The following is a 20078-nucleotide window of genomic DNA, read 5'->3' on the forward strand; positions in this document are numbered from 1 at the left end:
TGGAATTAGCATGGAATTAAAATCTAAGTCTAAATGAATTAGGGTTCCATGTTTTTAAACTAAAGAAATCATTGAAAAGTAGATTCCATTCAAAGCGAACAATAATAAAGTCAACTTGGCTCCTCTAACTTCCCCCTTCTAATATGCTAATCAAATAAAACACATAAAAAGATGGGATTGACTTGTGAATAAATCAAAGGTAAACAATTATTTTAAATGTTCATACATGATATTTATCCATCATGATAATTTTTTAAAAATTAGAAAATTTAAGAATTAAATTTATAATTTTGGCAAACAAATAAATATAAACCTCTTCCTAAATTTTTAATTTAACTAATTTATTTCACGTAAATCAATTATGAACATTAATTGCTTGTAGATGCGCGTAAAATAAGAAAGGGCCGCGCCAAAATCCAACGGTGGACATCAAACCGTAACGGCCGCGCCAAAATCAACGGCAGAAAACTTGAAAATTTTCGGAAAGTGGGCCCAGATTTTCCGACCGGTGAAAGTTGTAGTTTTTTGCTAAACGACACGTCGGCTTTCTCACAACATAGAAATTCAATGAAATCTTCTTAGTTTTATTTGGCAATAATTATTTTACTTTACTTTTCATTATTATATAAAAAATTATTATTTAGAGGCGAGATGTAAAATTATCATTTTTAATTTCGTTTAACTAAGTATTAAAATAAAGATTTAAATGTGAAAATATAGTTGAATATATAATTTATACAATTTATTATTAAAATAAAATGCTAGAAATTTCTCTCTCTCTCTCTCTCTCTCTCCCTCTCTCTCTCTCTCTCTCTCTCTCTCTCTCTTGGTTTCAACAAAACTTCCTTTCTTTGTTTGATTTGTTTCCTATTTTTGATGAATTTCTTCTCCGTCTCTCCTCCGCTTCCGCTCCCTCCCAACACCAACTTCCAAACTCACATTCCTTCGTTCGTTCATTCGTTCATTCAGGTGATTTCTGCCATTTCCACCATATCTTCCCCCATTTCTCTTTTCTTTATTTCTCTGCACTCTTTCCCATTTCCCGTTTTCAATCATCATTTTCACTTCTGCAAATCCAATCCCATTCATAACTCGCCTCTTGCTTCCTGTATCTGTCTCCCTTCCCTTCCGTTTGCTACCTCAGGGGATTCCTTCTTTTCCTGCATGCCTTGAACATTCACGTGCTGATGCACTAGACGTGGATTTTCGGGAATGTTTCAGCTTCTTTTTCACTTGGGGGGTGGTTTAATCCATGATAATCGTGTTTTCAGAGGGACCTCGTTGTGAATTTGGTTTTGTTTTCCATCTGGCTCAGCTTCAAAATCATTGGGGGATTGAGAATGTAATGACGGAGCTGATTAATTGGTGCAATGAGCGTTGATGATGAATTGATTGTTTAAGAATGGAGACTAAGGAAGATGGCGAATTGGCGGACGAGCGGCCTCCGTCGCCTGTCTGGGCGTTGCAACAATTCTCGGAGGGGGCGTTTCGGGTGGCCGGTGAAGCTCTCAATAGCGTTTATCATGGGGGCACCGGGTTGCAGGACGCGGGGATGGGACATCGACGTGCTAGGAGTGAAATTCCGAATGCAAAACACAGACGATCCAACAGTATCCAGAGATTGAAATCCCATGTGCAGAAGGCTTGGGGATGGGGGAGAGACACACGCGATGACGATTACGCCTTCTATAGTTTCGATCCTGAGATCATGGCGAACCAAAAACGTCAGTGGTATCAGTTTCACTCCAAAACTCTGGTATCTAATTCACTCCATGTTTCTCTATTCTTTCTGCTACAACTTGGTTTTTCCGGGTTTCGAGACTAAAGCAGGACATGTTTGTTTTCGATACAGAAAAAACGAATTATGTTTTTCAATGCACGTTTTGGGTGATGTTATAATGATGCAATACCCTGTTTTATTTCCAAAACCAGGCCTCCCTTGGACTGAAGTTTTTCAATGTTCTCAAATATTTTCTACTTCCACATGGTTGTAAATTAGTCATGTATAAAAACGTTCTTGGAATTACTGGCTGTTCTGCTTTTTCAATGTTTATGATAATCATCATCCACTGCTCTTATGGAATTTCCTCATATGACGTATACAAATATGATTAGTTCAGATTAGCGTTAAATTGGCTGAACTGTTATGATTGAGTAGAAAAAAATGAGTTGGTAGTTCAGTCTGAGACGAAACTCGTAAGATAAGATGGGTATAACTATCCAGTTGCATGTGGATGAGGCGAACTGGTGCTCCAACAGGCATATTTTGTGCTGTAAAACAAAGATGTCGGATGATTGCATGGTTTTTATTAAGCTAAATGTATCTAATATGGTTGGATAAATAGGAAAAGAAAAATGATAGGATTAATTTTAATATGTTCATATTTTATAGGACGGTGTATACCAGGAGCCCACCTCTCTCTTTGATCACTTCATTATTGCGGGGCTCCATCCGGATACTAACCTTGAGACTGTGGAAAATGCATTTGCTAGAAGAAAAAAATGGGAGTCACAAAAGAGAAATGCTGAGATGACAGATATCAGAAGGTTAGAGAATAGAGGGCCACCAGTTCCCCTGCTGGAACCTCAGGTTAACTCTTTATCTGGATCAGTAGTTTGGTAGAACTCTTTTCTTTGCATTGTAGAATGATCCGTTGTGTAGTGAGTTAATTCTTTGTAATGATATTTGAGATCCTTCTTTTTTGTTATGCCTACTGAAAACTTAGTTTGCTTAAGAAATCTACTCGCATAAAATTTGGGATGAAGGTTTTGAAGAACAATTGGGTCCCCATTTCTATAGGACACCTCGTTCATGTTTATTTTTGGCATCTCACTGAAGCAATGCAGTTGAGAAGTAGGTTGAACAACATGGCAAGATGGTCAACTATTTCATTCTTGCGTTCGTATATTTGCATGTTGATGAAATCATGTACTTGTATCTACAGATTCTTTTTAAGTATCCACCGGGGAAGAGGCTGCCAATGCGTATGAAGGATTTGTCTGCCTTTTGTTTTCCTGCAGGTGTTAAGGTGAGCTATTATCCATCAGCCATGATGTGTTAAGGAAGGTTAGGCTGGTTAAATATTATCCATTATTCATTATATTGCTTTTATCCATTTATGTGAAAATCAAAATCTAGGAAACCAGGTGAAGTATATCTGCAAGTGTCAAATTTTACTCTCTATCACCAACATATTCCATGTAATTTATATGTTGATCAGCGTTTGAATTTAAAATAAGCTATTTGTTTACAAATCAATGGTTAAATGTGAATAAACTATTGTTGTGGTGTTCAGCAGATGTGAGTTATGATATTTTTTTTCTTTGGGAATTTATACCATTAATGAATATCTTGAATGAAAAAAATAGTATATGGATGACAATTAATTTCTAAAATAAATTAATGGTATCATTAAGGTACCATCTTTCCCTCTACTTATTTTGTGGATTATTGTGCATTAGGTAGTAGTTTACGTTTACCGTGCTTTTAACTTCTCATTAATGTTCTCTTTGAATCATAATGGCCTTAATGTTTATTACTGACTTGATCGCTGTAGTTTGTTCTATTTTCTGGAAATGTTTGTTCACTAGTAGAATGAAATTTCACACATTGACTCTAATGCAGGCACAGTTGATGGAGAGGACTCCATCACTCAGCGATCTGAATGAAATTGTTTATGGTCAGGTACCTAGTGCCAATATTAATGTATTTTGTCATGTCAACTTAGCGTATATATGCCTTCCTCTGTCTACTTTTCTCTCTGATCCTAGACGAGTTTAATCATCCAAACATGGAACTATATCAGTAAGATCAAGTATAGACACTAGGAAATTGGCAACCAGGTTAACTTTCATAACTAAACTTAGGTGGGTTACATTTGAACAGTAGACTGGGTCTGTTGGGTTGGATGAAATTTTACAAGTTATCTTCTGTATTGTCATTTGGCAGTATATATTAATATATATTTAACCCTTTGGATTTCTTTATATTATCCATTTTTCTTCATTGTATTTCTTAAACATGATCACGTCTGTACCCATCTTGATATCTTCCATCAAATCATTCGGCTCTCCGTTATTGTTCTGTATTTTGACTCTTTTAATAAACCTTTTTCATTGGAACAAAGTTTTATGAGCATGTCAATATTTTCTTCTTCCTTTTATGGTGTAGACAATTTTTATTTTTAAGATGTCATAAAAATCTATCATCTCTTGCATCTGGTTGTATATTTATCTTTGATGATCATAGTGCTTGTAACGACATAAGAAATGGTAATGCTTGTAATCTGTCCAAGTGAATCAACTCATTTGTTTAATAAATGTGTGTAGCTTCCTTGTTGCCGTGGATCATACAGTTAGCCTTGTTGATCCATTCGGAGCGTCACTTAAACACATATGCAAATGGAACCACTGTTCTTGGTGATCCTAGTTTCCTTCTTTTGTAGTTCTAAGCAGTAGTAAAGTATGGTTTGTTGAAGTTTATCCTTGCTTTGTTTTTTTTTTTTTTTGTTGAGGATGTTTTTGACGAGTAAATTATTTTTAATTTATTCATAAGCTGTTAATTTACTTTTTAGTTTCCAAAAACATAATGATGCTAGCCTCTTCTATTTGTCACAGGAACATTTGAAAAGAGATGATTTGGCATTTATTTTTTCTCTTAAGGTAAATTTTGTGATTGCCTCTTCAGCTAATCTTGGATCTAAAGTTCTTTTTGTCACTAGATATATGTCTAAGTTAAATGATGGACGTATTTCTTATCAAATTTTCTTTGACGTCCTTGATCTTTGATGCAAGACTATGATTCATGAGTAAATACAAGATTCACATGCCTTTTGATTTCTAGTCGAGTTACTACTTGGTTGTATATTATTTTAATTGTGTTTGCAAGTTTACAATAACATCTTCCTTTTCTTCTTTGCATTGATTTCAAATCTTGAAGTATTGTTCAGATGGCTTTCTTTTACCTATTGTCGTGTTGTGGAAGTGTAAAATATTGACTGAAATTAAGTTTCTGAAACTTGAACCATCCCAGTTCTTTTCTTTTCTTGGGATTTTGGTGCGTATTTTTTATCCACTCTTTATCTAAAGCCATTTTATCTTTTCAAGTGGGAGTTTCTTTGATCTTTTTACTCACTTCCATATGCTTATTTCATAGAAGAAATGGGAATAAATGGTGGCTGAAGCTACTTTCTTTTCCTTCAGGTTGCCAACAATTCAACTCTTTATGGTGTGTGCTTACATGTGCAAGAAATTGTTCAGAGGCCACCCTGTATTCTAGGCATCTCAAATTCTCTTTCTAATTCTTCTGGACTATGCAGCCGTTTTTTGGTTTCTGCACCTCGCTGCTATTGTCTGTTAACCAGAGTACCTTTCTTTGAGTCACACTTTGAGATGTTGAACAGGTCCTTTGTAATTCTGTTTCTCTAAATGACAAACAGATTCAAGATAGAATAATCTGGGATCTAAATAACTCAACCTTTGTTTGGTTATTGTCTGCAGTGTAATAGCCCAGGAACGTTTGAATCGTGTAACTCAGTTTATTAGTGAAATTTCTCTCACTGATTATGTGCCATCAGTGTCAAGTTCAAATCAAGGTGCGAATGTCGACTCTCCTGAAAGGGAGTCCACAAGTGAATGGATGGCATCAGCAATACCAATTGACAGTGCAGTGGCACTTACTGCTGCTGCTGCAGGACTTATATCTGATGATGAGATCTTAACCTCTTCAACGAAGATGTCAGAACCTCGATCTCCTGAAAGTAGCACAACCAGCGACATTTTGGATTTGAGTCAAGTAAGGAAAAACAAAAATGAGTGATTAAAATTTCCTTTACGATAGTTTGAGGCTGCAAGAAAATTCTCAATTGTACCAATGTAGAATTGTTATAAGGACTCTTCTAAAAAACCTCAATTAATATTAGATGGCACGTGTAGTTCCTTTTGTGGTTATCTTTTGGTGATTGCTGAGTTTATAGCTGTTTTCAACTTTTTGGAAGCTGGAAAGAAGTAATGGAAGTTGCGACAGTGGTCACCTATGCGCAGAGGGATCTTTCTCATCAAGACATCGTGCATTAGAGAGCCTAGGGAGTTCCGAATACCTGTTCAGGTGGTAGATTTACCCTGATATCTAATATGCTCATATATTGTTAGTATGAGACACCTTTTCCCCAGTTCCAATTTCAGTGATATCATATCATATGGCAGTCCAGTTAGAAGTATGGCTTCACAAGATGAGGATGATGATCTTTTTCCGAATTGCGAACAGGAATACGGTGATGACTTGATAATGGAATGGGCTAGGGTTGGTTGATTTTGATTGCTAATTTTCCTTGAATGACTAGTTTCTTTTTAGATTATTCTTGATCTAATCATTTGCTTCATGGTTTTGTTATGATAGGAGAATAAGTATGACGTGCTACAAATAGTCTGTGGATATCATTCTCTTCCTGTTCCTGAATGGGGATGTGAATTATTATTTCAACCTCTAGAACATTTGCAATCTATTCAATATAGAAGACCTGCAATTGCATCCCTTGGATTTTGTGAAAAATATCTAGACTCGTTGAACCCCATTGAGGTATTTCTCTTGTTGCTCATTGTTCGTAGGGTGTGTTTAGCATCACTTTAAGGGGTGATTAAATCTGTGATAGGTCAAAACAAAGTTGGCTACAGCTGAAGAAACTCATGCCTTGTCAATGTGGACAACAGCCACTCTATGCCGAGCTCTCTCTCTTGAAACTGTAAGCACAATGCTTTTCAGTTAATTCTGCAGGTCCAAAAATTTTGCACTTCTATTAGTTTTAGAATGAATTCTCGCAACTCCCTTGCAGATTCCTTAATTCAATTAACTTACTCAAGTATACGGTTGTTTTGTCAGTTAATATTGTTTCCCCTATCTTTTTCCCTGATCCTAAAATGCTTTGTTGTCCCTTCATTTTTACGTCATGTCATGAGCTTTCACTGCAATGTTTATTCCTCAAGATCTGTTTCTTTATTTGGGACTACTTGACGCAATATTGAGATCACAGCTTCTTGACAACCAATAGCTTTGTGTCCAATAACTTGAGTGCTTCTTTTGTGGGTTTGTTTTTGAATGCCTTTGTACATTTTTCCATATTCTGACTTGAGTGCTTCTTAAATTTTCGAAGTATGTTGATTTTAAGCATTTGAAAATTCTTTTTTCGTGAATTTAGAAGTCTGATCACGTCGTCTTTTTCAGGTTTTGCAATTGGTTGCAGGGATTTTATTAGAAAAACAAGTGATACTAGTGTGTCCGAACTTGGTATGTTAGTCCTATTTTCTTTTTCTTTTTTGGTTCACTTATAATCTTGTGCTTGGTTGTTTATATCTAGCTCTTCATTATTCTGACTACAATGAATCATTTACTTGATTAGATGTTCATTCATTATATCAATTAGTGCAGGGTCTACTTTCTGCTACAGTGTCATCCTTTGTTCCTATGATTTGCCCTTTCCAATGGCAAAGTTTATTTCTTCCGGTACGTTCATTGATATTAATTCCTCTACTAAACCATTTTTCAATTGTTTGTTCACTTGAACCACCTATTGACATCAATAATAACAACCACGTGCATTTTGCACAAATCAGCGATGTTTATATGGTATTGGAAATGGCCTAACCATTTCACCTTGTTGTAGAGGATATAAAATTTTTGAAATAAAATCTCTATTTGAACTTTGATGGAAGTCTTTTGAATGGTAAGTCTCTTTGTCCAATGAAGTGCATGCACGCATGCTCCTCTGTGCCTTGAAGCCTTGAAATATATGTGTGTATTTTAATTGATAAACTAAAAGTACAATTTCTCCTAAATTTCTTTAAAAATTCCAATTTATTAGAATTTTCATTATTTTATTACACGCAATATTTTGATTATTTTATTATACACAATACTATCTTCTTCAGCTTGTAAAAAAATTATTTTTATTTTTCTAATATGGCCTAAAAAAGCCTGTAAGCTTTGGAGAGTTATTGCACTTTTGTGTGTCGGACCTTAAAAGAAGTACTTTCTGGAGTAGAAAATCACCGGTTACGTTTGCTTCTCCATAGGACACAATATTTCTGGAAAGCCCATTCTGAAGTAATTATGGTTGGTTGGATTGAATGAAAGATGTACTCTTCTTTCTTATGCCCGTCATTTAATAATTCACATTCACAGTACTAATTCAAAACTCAAAAACAGAGGTATGGGTCGTATTTTTAAAGATGCTTCACCGTCCTTGCAAATTTCTTAGAGGAATACAATACTTGTTTAATATTTTATTATGTTTTAATTTTACCTCCCAAATGAGGTAAATGGAAAAGTAGGACTTGGTTGAATTATTACTTCCCAGGTCATGCTCATCTCGATAATTTTCAGGTTCTACCAGGAAAAATGTTTGATCTCCTTGATGCACCTGTTCCCTTCATTGTGAGTATAACATTGATTTCTTTTATCTAAATTCTCCCTCGTTTAAATGCAAACTTTTTATTTGTGTGCTGATCAGAGGCAATTCATTTTGAAATAATGGGATATTTTATTAGAAACCTATCACCTCAATATCATAAGCTAGATCTGGTTAGGAATCTTTTAATGGAAATAGCAATAGGCAATTCTCTTATTAGTACATTTCATTTTATCAGTTGCTCTTTTTGTAGATCTGAGATTTAAGTCTGAAATAGAAAGTTCATTGATCTGGATGTTTGAGCAAATAGTTTAAGGTTTGTTAATGAATCCAGATTATTTTATAACATCGGCTTCCCCATTTGGTAATTTCTCAGGTTGGTACACTAAATAGACCAACGGATGTAAAGATGAAGACGTCTAATCTAGTTGTTGTTGATGTGCTTAAGGATCAGGTTAGGTGGAATTTTGCTTAGCCTTTTGTTTTTCTTCACCATGTTTATGTATCAATCAGATGATAAACAGATTTTTAAAGGCACCAATTGGTTTCTGATGTCGGTTTTCAACTTTCTGCTCATTCAGGTGAAAACATGTTCCTTACCGACACTTCCACGACACAGAGAACTAGCCTCTGAGCTTGGCCCGGTCCATGCGAAATTGGCGAATAGGAGTTCAATTGCCAAAAAGCATCCTGTATATAGGTACAACGAATATCAGGTTAGTATTGTTGGTTTAGCTATTTGTTTTTCTTCTACCCCCATGCCTTGTGCTTGTGCTCGACTCTCAGATGTAACTTTGAATTTGCAGACTCAATACGCTACCCAGTTCTTGAATGTCATGAGGCAATACATGGACTCGCTGTGTTCAAATCTTAGATCTCATACCATAACTAGTGTTCAATCAAATAACGACAGGGTCAGAGAATCTACATTCTGTTAAGTATCCCATAGCCAACCAATCTCTATAGCTCTTAGCTCTTTGTTTTTATGATTTCAGGTTTCTTTACTTCTTAAAGATAGCTTTATTGACTCGTTTGCTAGTAAGGACCGACCATTTATTAAGGTGATTTCCACTTCTCAGCTTGATTTCTTAGCCATTTCATTAACAATACTTTTATAGCTGAAATCTCATGTGCATCATATGTTAATCATCTTACAACTGTGTTTCTGTTGGGTCAAAACACTGAGTTCTTTCAGCTTCCTAAACAATAATAGCCTAAAACAATGAAAGAATTCGGAATCAAAACAAATGTGTTCATCCAAATAGTTGAAAATGATTTGATGAATTGTTTGCAGCTATTAGTAGACACGCAGCTTTTCAGTGTTCTTTCAGATTCTCGATTGTCGAGCTTTGAAAATGGGTTCGGTGAAGTGAATGCTTCCCCAACTCCAAAGGCAGAAGTAGAAGTACAACACAAGGTGCAGATGAAGCATCACTAGAGGTTTTCCTTGGGACCCATTAATTTGCAGCTCAACTGTTTTTAGCCAAATCAGTTTTGTAACGTAACATAACATTAATGAATAGCAATACTGAAAATATCTCAATTCTTTTCTTTTTTTAGTGAGGAGAAATACATATGTAAGTTTGTGATAATTCCCGTGTAAATCTTGGTTACTTCAATTCGACACTAATAAATAAGTTGATGCACATACCTATGGCTCTATTCATTCGGAGCCTATATTTGAAAGTAGATATGTTTATTTAAGTTGAAAATGATAATTATATTCATACATTCATGATAATGTTGGTAGACATAGACACGTTTTTGTAATAAATAGACATTGAGTTTTTTTATTTTTATTTTTTTTAAATAAAGTTAAATTTAGTCTTTTAAATTTTTTAAAACTTTTTTCAAAATTCCTTTTAGTTCTTATCCAAATATATTTATATTTTTAAAAGAAAGTTATAACTTGAAAAAATAAAACTATGATTCCCTAAACAAAATGAAATAAAAAATATTAAGAAATTAGAAGGAAAATGGGGCATTCAAAAAATGATAACAAAAGGCATTAAATTAATTAATTGTTGACCACAAAATAATTAAGAATTAATATGTGGCGATAGTAATTCCGCCACTAATTCTAATTGCTTAACATTTATTATTTTTGTAATAATGTATAATTATTATTGATATCCTATAAAAGGCATGCGTATTACCCATAATATGCTTCAATAATGATAATGTATGTATTTTAATAATGATTCAAATCTACCCATTAATTTTCTTCCCTTATTTCTAGAGTTGGATAAAAAAAAAACAAATAATTATTTTTATGGACTCATTGTAAATACTGAGCTTATGTAAAAATCAAAAAACAATTTAAATCCGGAAAAAATGTACCTAAAAATATATGCTATTTAAATTTCATCTTTATCTCATTTAAATTGCGTCTTAAAAGTAGCCTAACCTCTATAATAGTCTTAATGGAATCAATATGATATTTGATTATAACTAAATAAAGATATTTTTATTATTCTTAATTCATTCTCTAATTAAATAAAGATATATTAAAAAATGGAAATAAATTAAAAAAAATATTGAAGGAGGGTAAGGATTTAAATGGCTGGTACAAATAAACAGTGAAAAACATTAAATAAATATTAAATATTGTATCTGAATTGGTACAAAATAAAAAACCTAAAAATTAGTTTTGAGATGAGTTGAACAATCACGTGAATGTGACCATTTAAGTGGACCAATGGGTTTGGCATCAAATAACAATCCACCATTTTTATTTTTATATGCCTTTTCATATCTTTTAAAATATCTGACTTATTTTTTGAGGGAATGTTTTCTCCAACTTATTTGTTCATAAAGAGGCATCATTGCAGCTTTATGACAATTTTTCATTCTCTTTTAGCACAATACTTAATAAAATAAAATAAAAAGAAAAAAAACTATTATTGTTATTTTTTTTTTATTGATTTTGATTTTAGTTACTACAAAATTCTTCCCATAATAAATTTTTAGAAATTATTTCTATTAGTTTTAAATTTTTAATCGAAATTAAAATATTGATGTGAAAGTTTGATCGGAAAAAATGAATTATAGGGTTTGGTTGAATGTTGGTTGGAGCTTTTTTAGTGGAGGGGAGAACAAATAATTTGATAAGACGTAGTTGAAAGGGGTGTAGTAAGGATGCACCATGAATGTTAAGGAAGCAAAAAGGTTTGCACATAATGACACGTATAAATATATGTAACACAAAGATATATAGATAATGGCATCAGATTCAGATTCCAGAGTGTGTGTTGGTGGAGTGAGGTGTTAAGCGACCTACTAGGCACGCACCCGCGTCTTCTCTTTTGATTTCTGAATTTTCAATTACCAAATGTGGAGGGGACTTCTCCATTCAGCGCACAAACACATTTAAGAGAGGGAGGGACATAGTTACAGAAGAAAACAAAAGAATGTGCTTCGATAAAGACGAAATTTGAGTGAAATTTTGTTAGCGGGGGAGCTCCTTCGGGCTGCAAGTAACGCCATTGATAAACCCAACAGCAAAATCCGGGCCGATTTGAGTTTCCTCAAATGTCTCTCTTTCTATTTTTCGTTCAACTCTCTCTTCCGCTCGGCGGTTTGTTTTTGTATTAAACCCCAACCCCATATCCTTAAAAAGCCGCCTTGAGAGCCTTTCTAGCTTTTATTTCTAAACGAGAGAACAAGGAGAGAGTGCTGTCCCTCTCTCTCTCTCTCTCTCTCTCTCTCCCTCTCTCTCCCTTTTCATTTTCTTGATTTGTTTGGATCATACCCATTTTCATCATCGTTTTAAATCGATTTTGAGATTTGGGTTTTGTACGATTCCTCTTGTTTCCCTGCGCTCTCCCTCGTTTCTCCTCTGGATTTATTCATTGGCGGATTAATTGGTGTTGAAGACTGGAGAAGCAACTGGGTTTGGTTTGTTTGTCATCAGTAATCACGTACTACTTACCTCTCGCCAAGCCAGGTCGGTCAGTTTTATTTTTGCACTTTCAGTGATGGGTCGTATTTTTTTTTTTGTCCATTCCACATTTTGATACAGACAGGAAGACAGTGTTTGAACGCACAATCATCGCTCTATTTCTCTATGTCTCTCTCTTTCTGTGTTTCTTCGACTTTCGCGTTAACAAAAAATCCATTTGTTGGCATGTGCTATGTGTCTGCAGGCTGTCTATTGATATACTCATTAGGTGTCTACGAGAACCCAGATGGTGAAATGCTCATCTTCATAACTGGGTTTTATTTCTCTAACTTAACTCGTCCCCGACTCACTGTTTTGAATCGCCTTCCTCACCTACGCCCCGCAATCAGTGATGGGTGTTGCCCATTTATTGAATAGAATCCAAGCTTTGTCATCTGATGTACGATCGTCTAATGCCTTGTCAGAAGCATTTGGAACGTTGCCAATTTTGGAGCTCGCATCAATCGGCATTAACTTTGCACTCTGTATCTTGTTCTTCTTCATTGTCGTAGCGAAGCGGATATCTGTTTTTGTTGGTCGCCTTGGCTTCGACAAGGATGATGAATCTGACACGAATGCAAGTCCTATTCGGCGCAGGGCGGATGGTGAAATTCATGATGTTGACATCGGTACCAGTTTCAAAATGTCCGTTTCATGTTGTTTCTATGTGTTGTTTGTGCAAGTTTTTGTATTAGCTTTCGATCTCGTTAGTTCAATTGGACATTCTGTTAATGGGAAGGAGGATAAAGGTTGGTCTGTGGTTTGCCTGCCAGTAGCTCAAGTTTTGTCTTGGTTTCTTTTGAGCTTTTTGGCCCTGCGTTGCAAATTCAAGGCTTCGGAGAAATTTTCATTGTTGTTGAGGGTCTGGTGGTTTGTGTCATTTGTTCTTTGTCTGTCTGCCCTGTATGTTGATGGAAGAGAATTGTTTGTACAAGGTCTGAAACACGTGCGTTCTCATGTTGTTGCAAATTTTGCTGCAACTCCTGCAGTGGCTTTCCTTTGTTTTGTGGCTGTTAGGGGGGTTACTGGTATAAAAGTTTATAGGAACCCTGATCTTCAAGACCCATTGCTTCTTGAGGAAGAAGAACCTGGATGTCTCAAGGTAACCCCTTACAGTGAAGCCGGGCTCTTTAGTTTAACTACACTTTCTTGGCTGAACCCTCTTCTCTCAATTGGCGCGAAAAGACCACTTGAGCTCAAGGACATTCCCCTTCTTGCACCAAAAGATCGAGCTAAAAACAATTATAAGGTTTTGAACTCAAACTGGGAGAAATTGAAAGAAGATAATCCTTCCAAACAGCCTTCTCTTGCTTGGGCCATTCTGAAGTCTTTCTGGAAGGAGGCAGCTTGTAATGCCATCTTTGCTGGCCTGAATACTCTGGTTTCGTATGTTGGTCCTTATATGATTAGCTACTTTGTCGATTACTTGGGGGGGAAAGAAACTTTCCCCCATGAAGGATACATTTTGGCTGGAACATTCTTCATAGCGAAGCTTGTGGAAACTCTGACAGCGAGACAGTGGTATCTTGGGGTAGACATTTTGGGGATGCACGTGAGATCGGCTCTCACAGCATTAGTATATAGAAAAGGCCTTCGGCTTTCCAGCACTGCTAAACAGAGTCATACCAGTGGAGAGATTGTGAACTACATGGCTGTTGATGTGCAAAGGGTTGGAGATTACTCATGGTATCTTCATGATGCTTGGATGCTCCCTATGCAAATCATTCTTGCTCTAGCTATTTTGTATAAGAATGTTGGAATTGCTTCTATTGCAACATTGATTGCCACCATCGTCTCCATTCTTGTTACCATTCCAATAGCTAGAATACAAGAGGATTATCAAGACAAATTGATGGCAGCCAAGGATGATAGGATGAGAAAAACTTCTGAGTGCCTAAGAAGCATGAAGATTCTGAAGCTTCAAGCTTGGGAAGTCAGATATAAAGCGAAGTTGGAAGAGATGCGGGGTGTGGAGTTCAAGTGGCTTCGAAAAGCTCTTTATTCGCAAGCCTTCATTACTTTCATTTTCTGGAGTTCCCCAATATTTGTGTCTGTCGTTACATTTGCCACCTGCATATTGTTGGGTGGTCAGCTTACTGCAGGGAGTGTTCTTTCTGCTCTAGCCACTTTTAGAATTCTCCAAGAACCACTTAGGAATTTCCCTGACCTGGTGTCGATGATGGCTCAGACAAAAGTTTCTCTAGACCGAATTTCTGGACTACTGCTGGAGGAAGAGTTGCAGGAAGATGCAACTATTGTTCTACCTCGAGGCATGCCAAATGCAGCCGTAGAAATCAAAGATGGCCTCTTCTCCTGGGACACTTCCTCTCCAAGGCCAACTTTATCAGGAATACAAGTGCGAGTGGAGAAAGGGATGCGTGTCGCCGTTTGTGGTGTTGTTGGTTCTGGGAAATCAAGCTTCCTCTCTTGCATCCTTGGGGAGATTCCAAAAATCATGGGGGAAGTAAGTCTTTTAGAATTCCGCTCTTGATGTCATATTTCGGTGTCACTTTTTGTTAGTGGAGATGTTTCAAGTTTCTTTGAGTCCTTCATTTTTTTGCTATGCCCAGGTAAAATTATGTGGCACTTCCGCATATGTGCCTCAATCACCTTGGATACAATCTGGTAACATAGAAGAAAATATTCTTTTCGGAAGTCCTCTTGACAAACCGAAGTACAAGAATGCTATTCATGCTTGTTCACTGAAGAAGGATTTGGAGAATCTTCCGCATGGAGATCAAACAATAATTGGTGATAGAGGAATAAATCTTAGTGGAGGTCAAAAACAACGTGTTCAGCTTGCCAGGGCACTTTATCAAGATGCGGATATTTATTTACTTGATGACCCTTTCAGTGCTGTTGATATACACACTGCCTTAGACTTGTTCAAGGTTATATATATATATATATATATATTTTGTGGCATTCTGTCTTGTTCTCGGGTATTTGGTCGTTTGTTTATTATAACAGTGACATGGAATGCAGGAGTACATAATGACGGCACTAGCAGACAAAACTGTCATTTTTGTTACACATCAAGTTGAATTTTTGCCGGCTGTTGATTTGATACTGGTATGAATTATTCTTCGCATATTATGTAATTGATGCTTTTGGAGAATCATACTCTGGAATTTTTTGCACATATTGTTGAAGTTCTTTTTTTGCACATATTGACGGCACTAGCAGACAAAACTATCGGTTTTAATGTTCGTATATTATGTTCATGCCGTTGTGATGTCTCCTATGCCTTTTCATTTTGTTCCCTAACACAAAAAAGAAGTATCCAACAATATTTCTGTATTAATGTAATTTCTTGACGACTTGGAAAGAAATATTGTTTAGGGATTTTCTGTGTAGAACATGTATTATATTATTAATAGTTTGTTGAAGCTTTTGTGTCGATGTGAAATGATATTACAATGATATCTTTCTCTTAGGCATTCATTTTCCATGTGTACAGGTTATCAAAGAAGGCCGCATTATACAGGCAGGAAAATATGATGATCTTTTACAAGCAGGGACTGACTTCAACACTTTGGTAACTGCTCATCATGAAGCTATTGAAGCTATGGATATTCCCAACCATTCATCTGAAGATTCAGATGAAACTATGTCTACCGATGAATCTCCTAATATTGGTAAAAAGTGTGATCTTGTTAGAAATAACATTGGCGATTTGGATAAGGAAGTGCAGGACTGTATATCGGCAGCGGAGCAAAAGGCAATCAAGGAGAAAAAAAAGGCAAAACGTTCTAGGAAAAGACAGCTTGTACAGGAAGAGGAAAGGGTAAGAGGCCGGGTCAGCATGAAGGTCTACTTTTCGTACATGGCTGCAGCATATAAAGGCTTTTTAATTCCGCTCATAATTGTTGCACAAGTGCTGTTTCAGTTCCTACAGATTGCAAGCAACTGGTGGATGGCATGGGCAAATCCCCAAACTGAAGGGGACCAACCTAAAGTGACTCCCACGATCCTCCTTGTGGTCTACATGGCCCTTGCTTTTGGGAGCTCTTGGTTTGTATTTGTTAGGGCTATTCTGGTTGCTATGTTCGGTCTTGCAGCTGCTCAAAAATTGTTTATCAATATGCTTACTTCTATTTTTCGTGCACCCATGTCATTCTTTGACTCAACACCAGCGGGACGGATCTTGAATCGTGTAAGTTTCTTGTTCTAAGAGACAGATGTCCAATCAATTTAATCATGCTATTCACACACACTAAAGTTTTCTTTGAACTTTAAATTACTTTATTACTTTCGGCCTTATAGGTGTCCATTGACCAAAGTGTTGTGGATCTTGATATTCCTTTTCGACTTGGTGGGTTTGCTTCGACTACAATACAACTTATTGGCATAGTTGGTGTTATGTCAGAAGTTACCTGGCAAGTCTTGCTTTTAGTCATTCCCATGGCTATTGTTTGTTTGTGGATGCAGGTGAGTACTGGTTATAGCTTCCCCCTTTCATTTTTTCGCTTATGATACTCGTGCATTCTTTATATTTTGCATTATGAGAAGAAAATAATTTCTCCCATCACGTTCTACAGTACTTCATCTCATGTAATTACCTTTTTCCATTTATATTTATCATATATTTTGTCAGTCTGTTCATGATGCTTCGTTCTATGATTGTAAAAAGGAAATCAGATATTAAATGTAATGAAGAGAAAAATTCTTGAGTTTTAAAGAATCACAAGTACTATAACAAAAGAAGAAATCAGATCTACTTATTCAATACTTTTTACTCCAAAAGCACGTGGCCGTCTCGGCCACAACTTCGTGCATCATGTAAAATTTCCAGCCTTGATAAATCATTTCTTTGTTATATTGATGGAATGTATATTCGACTTCGAGTAAAGAGATATTTACAAAAAAAAGTTACTGCAAAAGTGAGGAAGGTCTGAGATTGCAAAAGGGCTATCTAATAACATCGTCAGATTCACTTGGCCTTCAAGGATTAGTGGAAAGCTCTGTTGTCTACATTTTTTGATTAAGGGTATTGAGGGCGTGTTGACCTTACCAAGTGTACTTTATGATGCAGAAATACTACATGGCTTCATCAAGGGAGCTTGTTCGTATTGTCAGCATCCAGAAATCTCCAGTTATAAATCTATTTGGCGAGTCAATTGCTGGAGCAGTGACAATACGAGGTTTTGGTCAGGAAAAACGGTTTATGAAGAGAAATCTTTATCTTCTTGATTGTCATTCTCGCCCATTCTTCTGCAGTCTTGCAGCTATTGAGTGGCTCTGTCTGCGTATGGAACTGCTCTCCACTTTCGTCTTTGCTTTCTGCATGGTTTTACTTGTCAGCTTTCCTCATGGAAGTATTGATCCAAGTATGTTAACATTCTCTTCTAGATTATTGCCTTTTCGTATGCTTGGCCTTTCTCATTGCTATTGAGTTGTTGGTCCTGCAAACTATGGTTGAAATGGCGTATGAAATCTAGTTTGTTTGGGCATTATTATTAATATATATGCTTGTAAAAGCTCGACTGGGAATTTGAATTTACCATTTTAATTCTATCTGTTTATATTATTCTGTTCTCTACTTCGAGGTTAGCATATGGACCTTGAATCTTGCATGTAAATGGTAAAAACATAAGACACGAGATTACTGGTTTTTGTTTGTACAGGCATGGCTGGCCTTGCGGTAACATACGGTCTAAATCTGAATGCTCGCCTGTCACGGTGGATACTCAGCTTTTGCAAGCTTGAGAACAAGATTATATCTATTGAAAGGATTTATCAGTACAACCAAATTCCAAGTGAGGCACCAGTACTTATCGAGGACTCTCGTCCTCTTTCCACGTGGCCTGAGAATGGAGCTATTGAGCTTACTGACCTGAAGGTAATGATTGACTTGCGATATTATCGTTTTTTCGTGTTACTGAACTCTTTAAGTATTTCTTGCGTTAAGGCCTGAAGTACATGGTGGAGTTTTATAACCTTGTGTCCTCTGTCAAGGCCATGGGTTTTAGATAAAAATATTTTCAGTTCCGACTCGAAAATCTTCTCATGTTCATATAATGTCTGATGGAACTGAGAAATTCCGAACTCATTTGCTTTTTCAAGGTTCGGTACAAGGAGAATCTTCCTTTGGTGCTCCGTGGTATAACTTGCAGATTTCCCGGTGGAAAGAAGATCGGGATTGTTGGTAGAACTGGAAGCGGTAAATCTACTTTGATCCAGGCTCTGTTCCGATTGGTCGAACCATCAAGTGGAAAGATAGTTATCGACAATATCGATATTTCGACAATTGGCCTTCATGACCTTCGAAGCCGTCTCAGTATCATACCTCAGGATCCCACTTTATTTGAAGGCACAATTAGAGGCAATCTCGATCCCCTTGAAGAGCATTCTGATCATGATATTTGGGAGGTTTGATCTCTCTCTCAAATCACTTCACTGCTTTTTCTACTAAAATTGGTGAAGTATAAGACACCAATATTCATTAGTGAGCAGCCTGTACTTGTATGTTTCAATGATCTTGTTCCTTAAAATGAAATGGGTTTTTCCTGATTTATATTTCACATCGCTTAGGCACTGGATAAGTCGCAACTAGGACAGATGATCCGCGACAAGGAGCAAAAACTTGATACACCAGGTATGTAACAAGCACAGATATGAAGCTTAATTTTTGGTTTATTCTCTTTTGTCTGGCTGCGCCCGACATATATTTCATGCCTCACGATCCTCTTTACAATGAACTTGCAGTGCTTGAAAATGGTGATAATTGGAGTGTAGGACAGAGGCAACTTGTGGCGTTGGGCCGTGCACTATTGAGACAAGCCAGAATACTTGTTCTCGATGAAGCCACGGCATCTGTCGATATGGCCACAGATAATCTCATCCAGAAGGTTATTAGAACAGAGTTCAGAGACTGCACCGTGTGTACAATTGCACACAGAATTCCGACCGTCGTTGACAGTGATCTGGTGCTGGTACTAAGCGATGGTGAGTACAGCCCGTAACCGAAAGCCAAAGTTGTAGGCGATACGTTTAGTACAAACAGAATATATAGCACAATCTTTCATTTCACATGTTAGTTAATTTAGAGAATGTAGCTCCTTATACACATGTAAGTGAGATCTAGATTTGGATGTGGTTTGCAGGTAGAGTTGCAGAGTTCGATTCTCCGGCACGACTATTTGAGGATAAGTCATCGATGTTCCTTAAATTAGTGACGGAGTATTCGACAAGATAAAATGGAGCAAAGCAGAGGTTTTGTCGAGATGGGATGCGTGGTAACGGCATCTATCTCAGTCGGGTGCACGAGGCGGAAGGGCCATAGCGGCCACTGCTGGTTGAGCGGGATCTGCATCTGCATCTGCATCTGGCGGCAACAGGAAAAGGAAGGAAAGAATAAAAAAGAGAGGGGAAGGGGGCAGCAAGGGTTAGACAAAGAAGGTGTAAATTGAAAGAGAGGTTATTGATGTTTTATGGAATGAATGATTCATTCATGGTTAGGAGGAATTAGAATGAAGAATAAATCAAACCCATGTATGCCACAACAATAATTCACACCAAAGAAAATGAGAGCGGCCATGGTTTTTTTTCCCAGTACTTGGTTTAGATAAGAGTTGTCTCTTCATTCTTTTCAACTTTGAGGTTCAAATTTTCATTCGAAATGGGTCGAAATATGAACTCTCCATCTAATGAAAATATCATAATAATAGATTGGCTAAGAACTAATGATGCGGACAATGTCTATTAGCATGGACATGAGCTATTACAAATGGTAT

At 36.6% G+C, this 20078-nt stretch overlaps 2 protein-coding genes across 4 annotated transcripts; both read left to right on the top strand.

Annotated features, from left to right (window-relative positions):
* Positions 1–773: 773 nt before the first annotated feature.
* Positions 774–10052, top strand: LOC111498095. 3 transcript variants are annotated; one of them, XM_023149171.1, is made up of 19 exons: positions 774–1756; positions 2393–2590; positions 2946–3029; positions 3626–3685; positions 4618–4662; positions 5203–5402; positions 5500–5794; positions 5997–6106; positions 6172–6301; positions 6398–6577; positions 6651–6740; positions 7220–7282; positions 7424–7498; positions 8378–8428; positions 8779–8856; positions 8984–9118; positions 9209–9316; positions 9398–9463; positions 9697–10052. In XM_023149171.1, exons 1-19 carry the CDS (start codon positions 1403–1405, stop codon positions 9838–9840), a joined length of 2466 nt encoding a protein of 821 aa, XP_023004939.1. In that variant the 5' UTR covers positions 774–1402; the 3' UTR covers positions 9841–10052. The 3 variants fall into 3 exon arrangements, with proteins under 3 accessions (XP_023004939.1, XP_023004940.1, XP_023004941.1); XM_023149172.1 differs by having other exon boundaries at positions 6205–6301; XM_023149173.1 differs by having other exon boundaries at positions 1644–1731.
* A 1665-nt stretch (positions 10053–11717) lies between these two features.
* On the top strand, positions 11718–19896 carry LOC111498080 (ABC transporter C family member 5-like). Its single transcript, XM_023149139.1, has 12 exons — positions 11718–12348; positions 12548–14806; positions 14913–15233; positions 15328–15414; positions 15803–16498; positions 16609–16773; positions 17378–17672; positions 17970–18184; positions 18409–18714; positions 18877–18940; positions 19051–19290; positions 19449–19896. The coding sequence occupies exons 2-12, from the start codon at positions 12695–12697 to the stop codon at positions 19538–19540; spliced, it is 4593 nt and encodes a 1530-aa protein (XP_023004907.1). The 5' UTR covers positions 11718–12348; positions 12548–12694; the 3' UTR covers positions 19541–19896.
* The last annotated feature ends 182 nt before the right edge of the window (positions 19897–20078 follow it).

This window comes from Cucurbita maxima, unplaced genomic scaffold, assembly GCF_002738345.1.
Source record: "Cucurbita maxima cultivar Rimu unplaced genomic scaffold, Cmax_1.0 Cma_Scf00024, whole genome shotgun sequence".
NCBI classification, from domain to species: Eukaryota; Viridiplantae; Streptophyta; class Magnoliopsida; order Cucurbitales; family Cucurbitaceae; genus Cucurbita; species Cucurbita maxima.

Coding starts and splice junctions, on each gene's coding strand:
- LOC111498080 (XM_023149139.1), top strand. CDS start 12,695: ATGGGTGTTGCCCATTTATTGAATAGAATCCAAGCTTTGTCATCTGAT. Junction 14,807..14,912: donor TTCCAAAAATCATGGGGGAA/GTAAGTCTTTTA, acceptor TGCTATGCCCAG/GTAAAATTATGTGGCACTTC. Junction 18,185..18,408: donor TTGAGCTTACTGACCTGAAG/GTAATGATTGAC, acceptor TGCTTTTTCAAG/GTTCGGTACAAGGAGAATCT.
- LOC111498095 (XM_023149171.1), top strand. CDS start 1,403: ATGGAGACTAAGGAAGATGGCGAATTGGCGGACGAGCGGCCTCCGTCG. Junction 5,795..5,996: donor ACATTTTGGATTTGAGTCAA/GTAAGGAAAAAC, acceptor ACTTTTTGGAAG/CTGGAAAGAAGTAATGGAAG. Junction 9,464..9,696: donor AGGACCGACCATTTATTAAG/GTGATTTCCACT, acceptor AATTGTTTGCAG/CTATTAGTAGACACGCAGCT.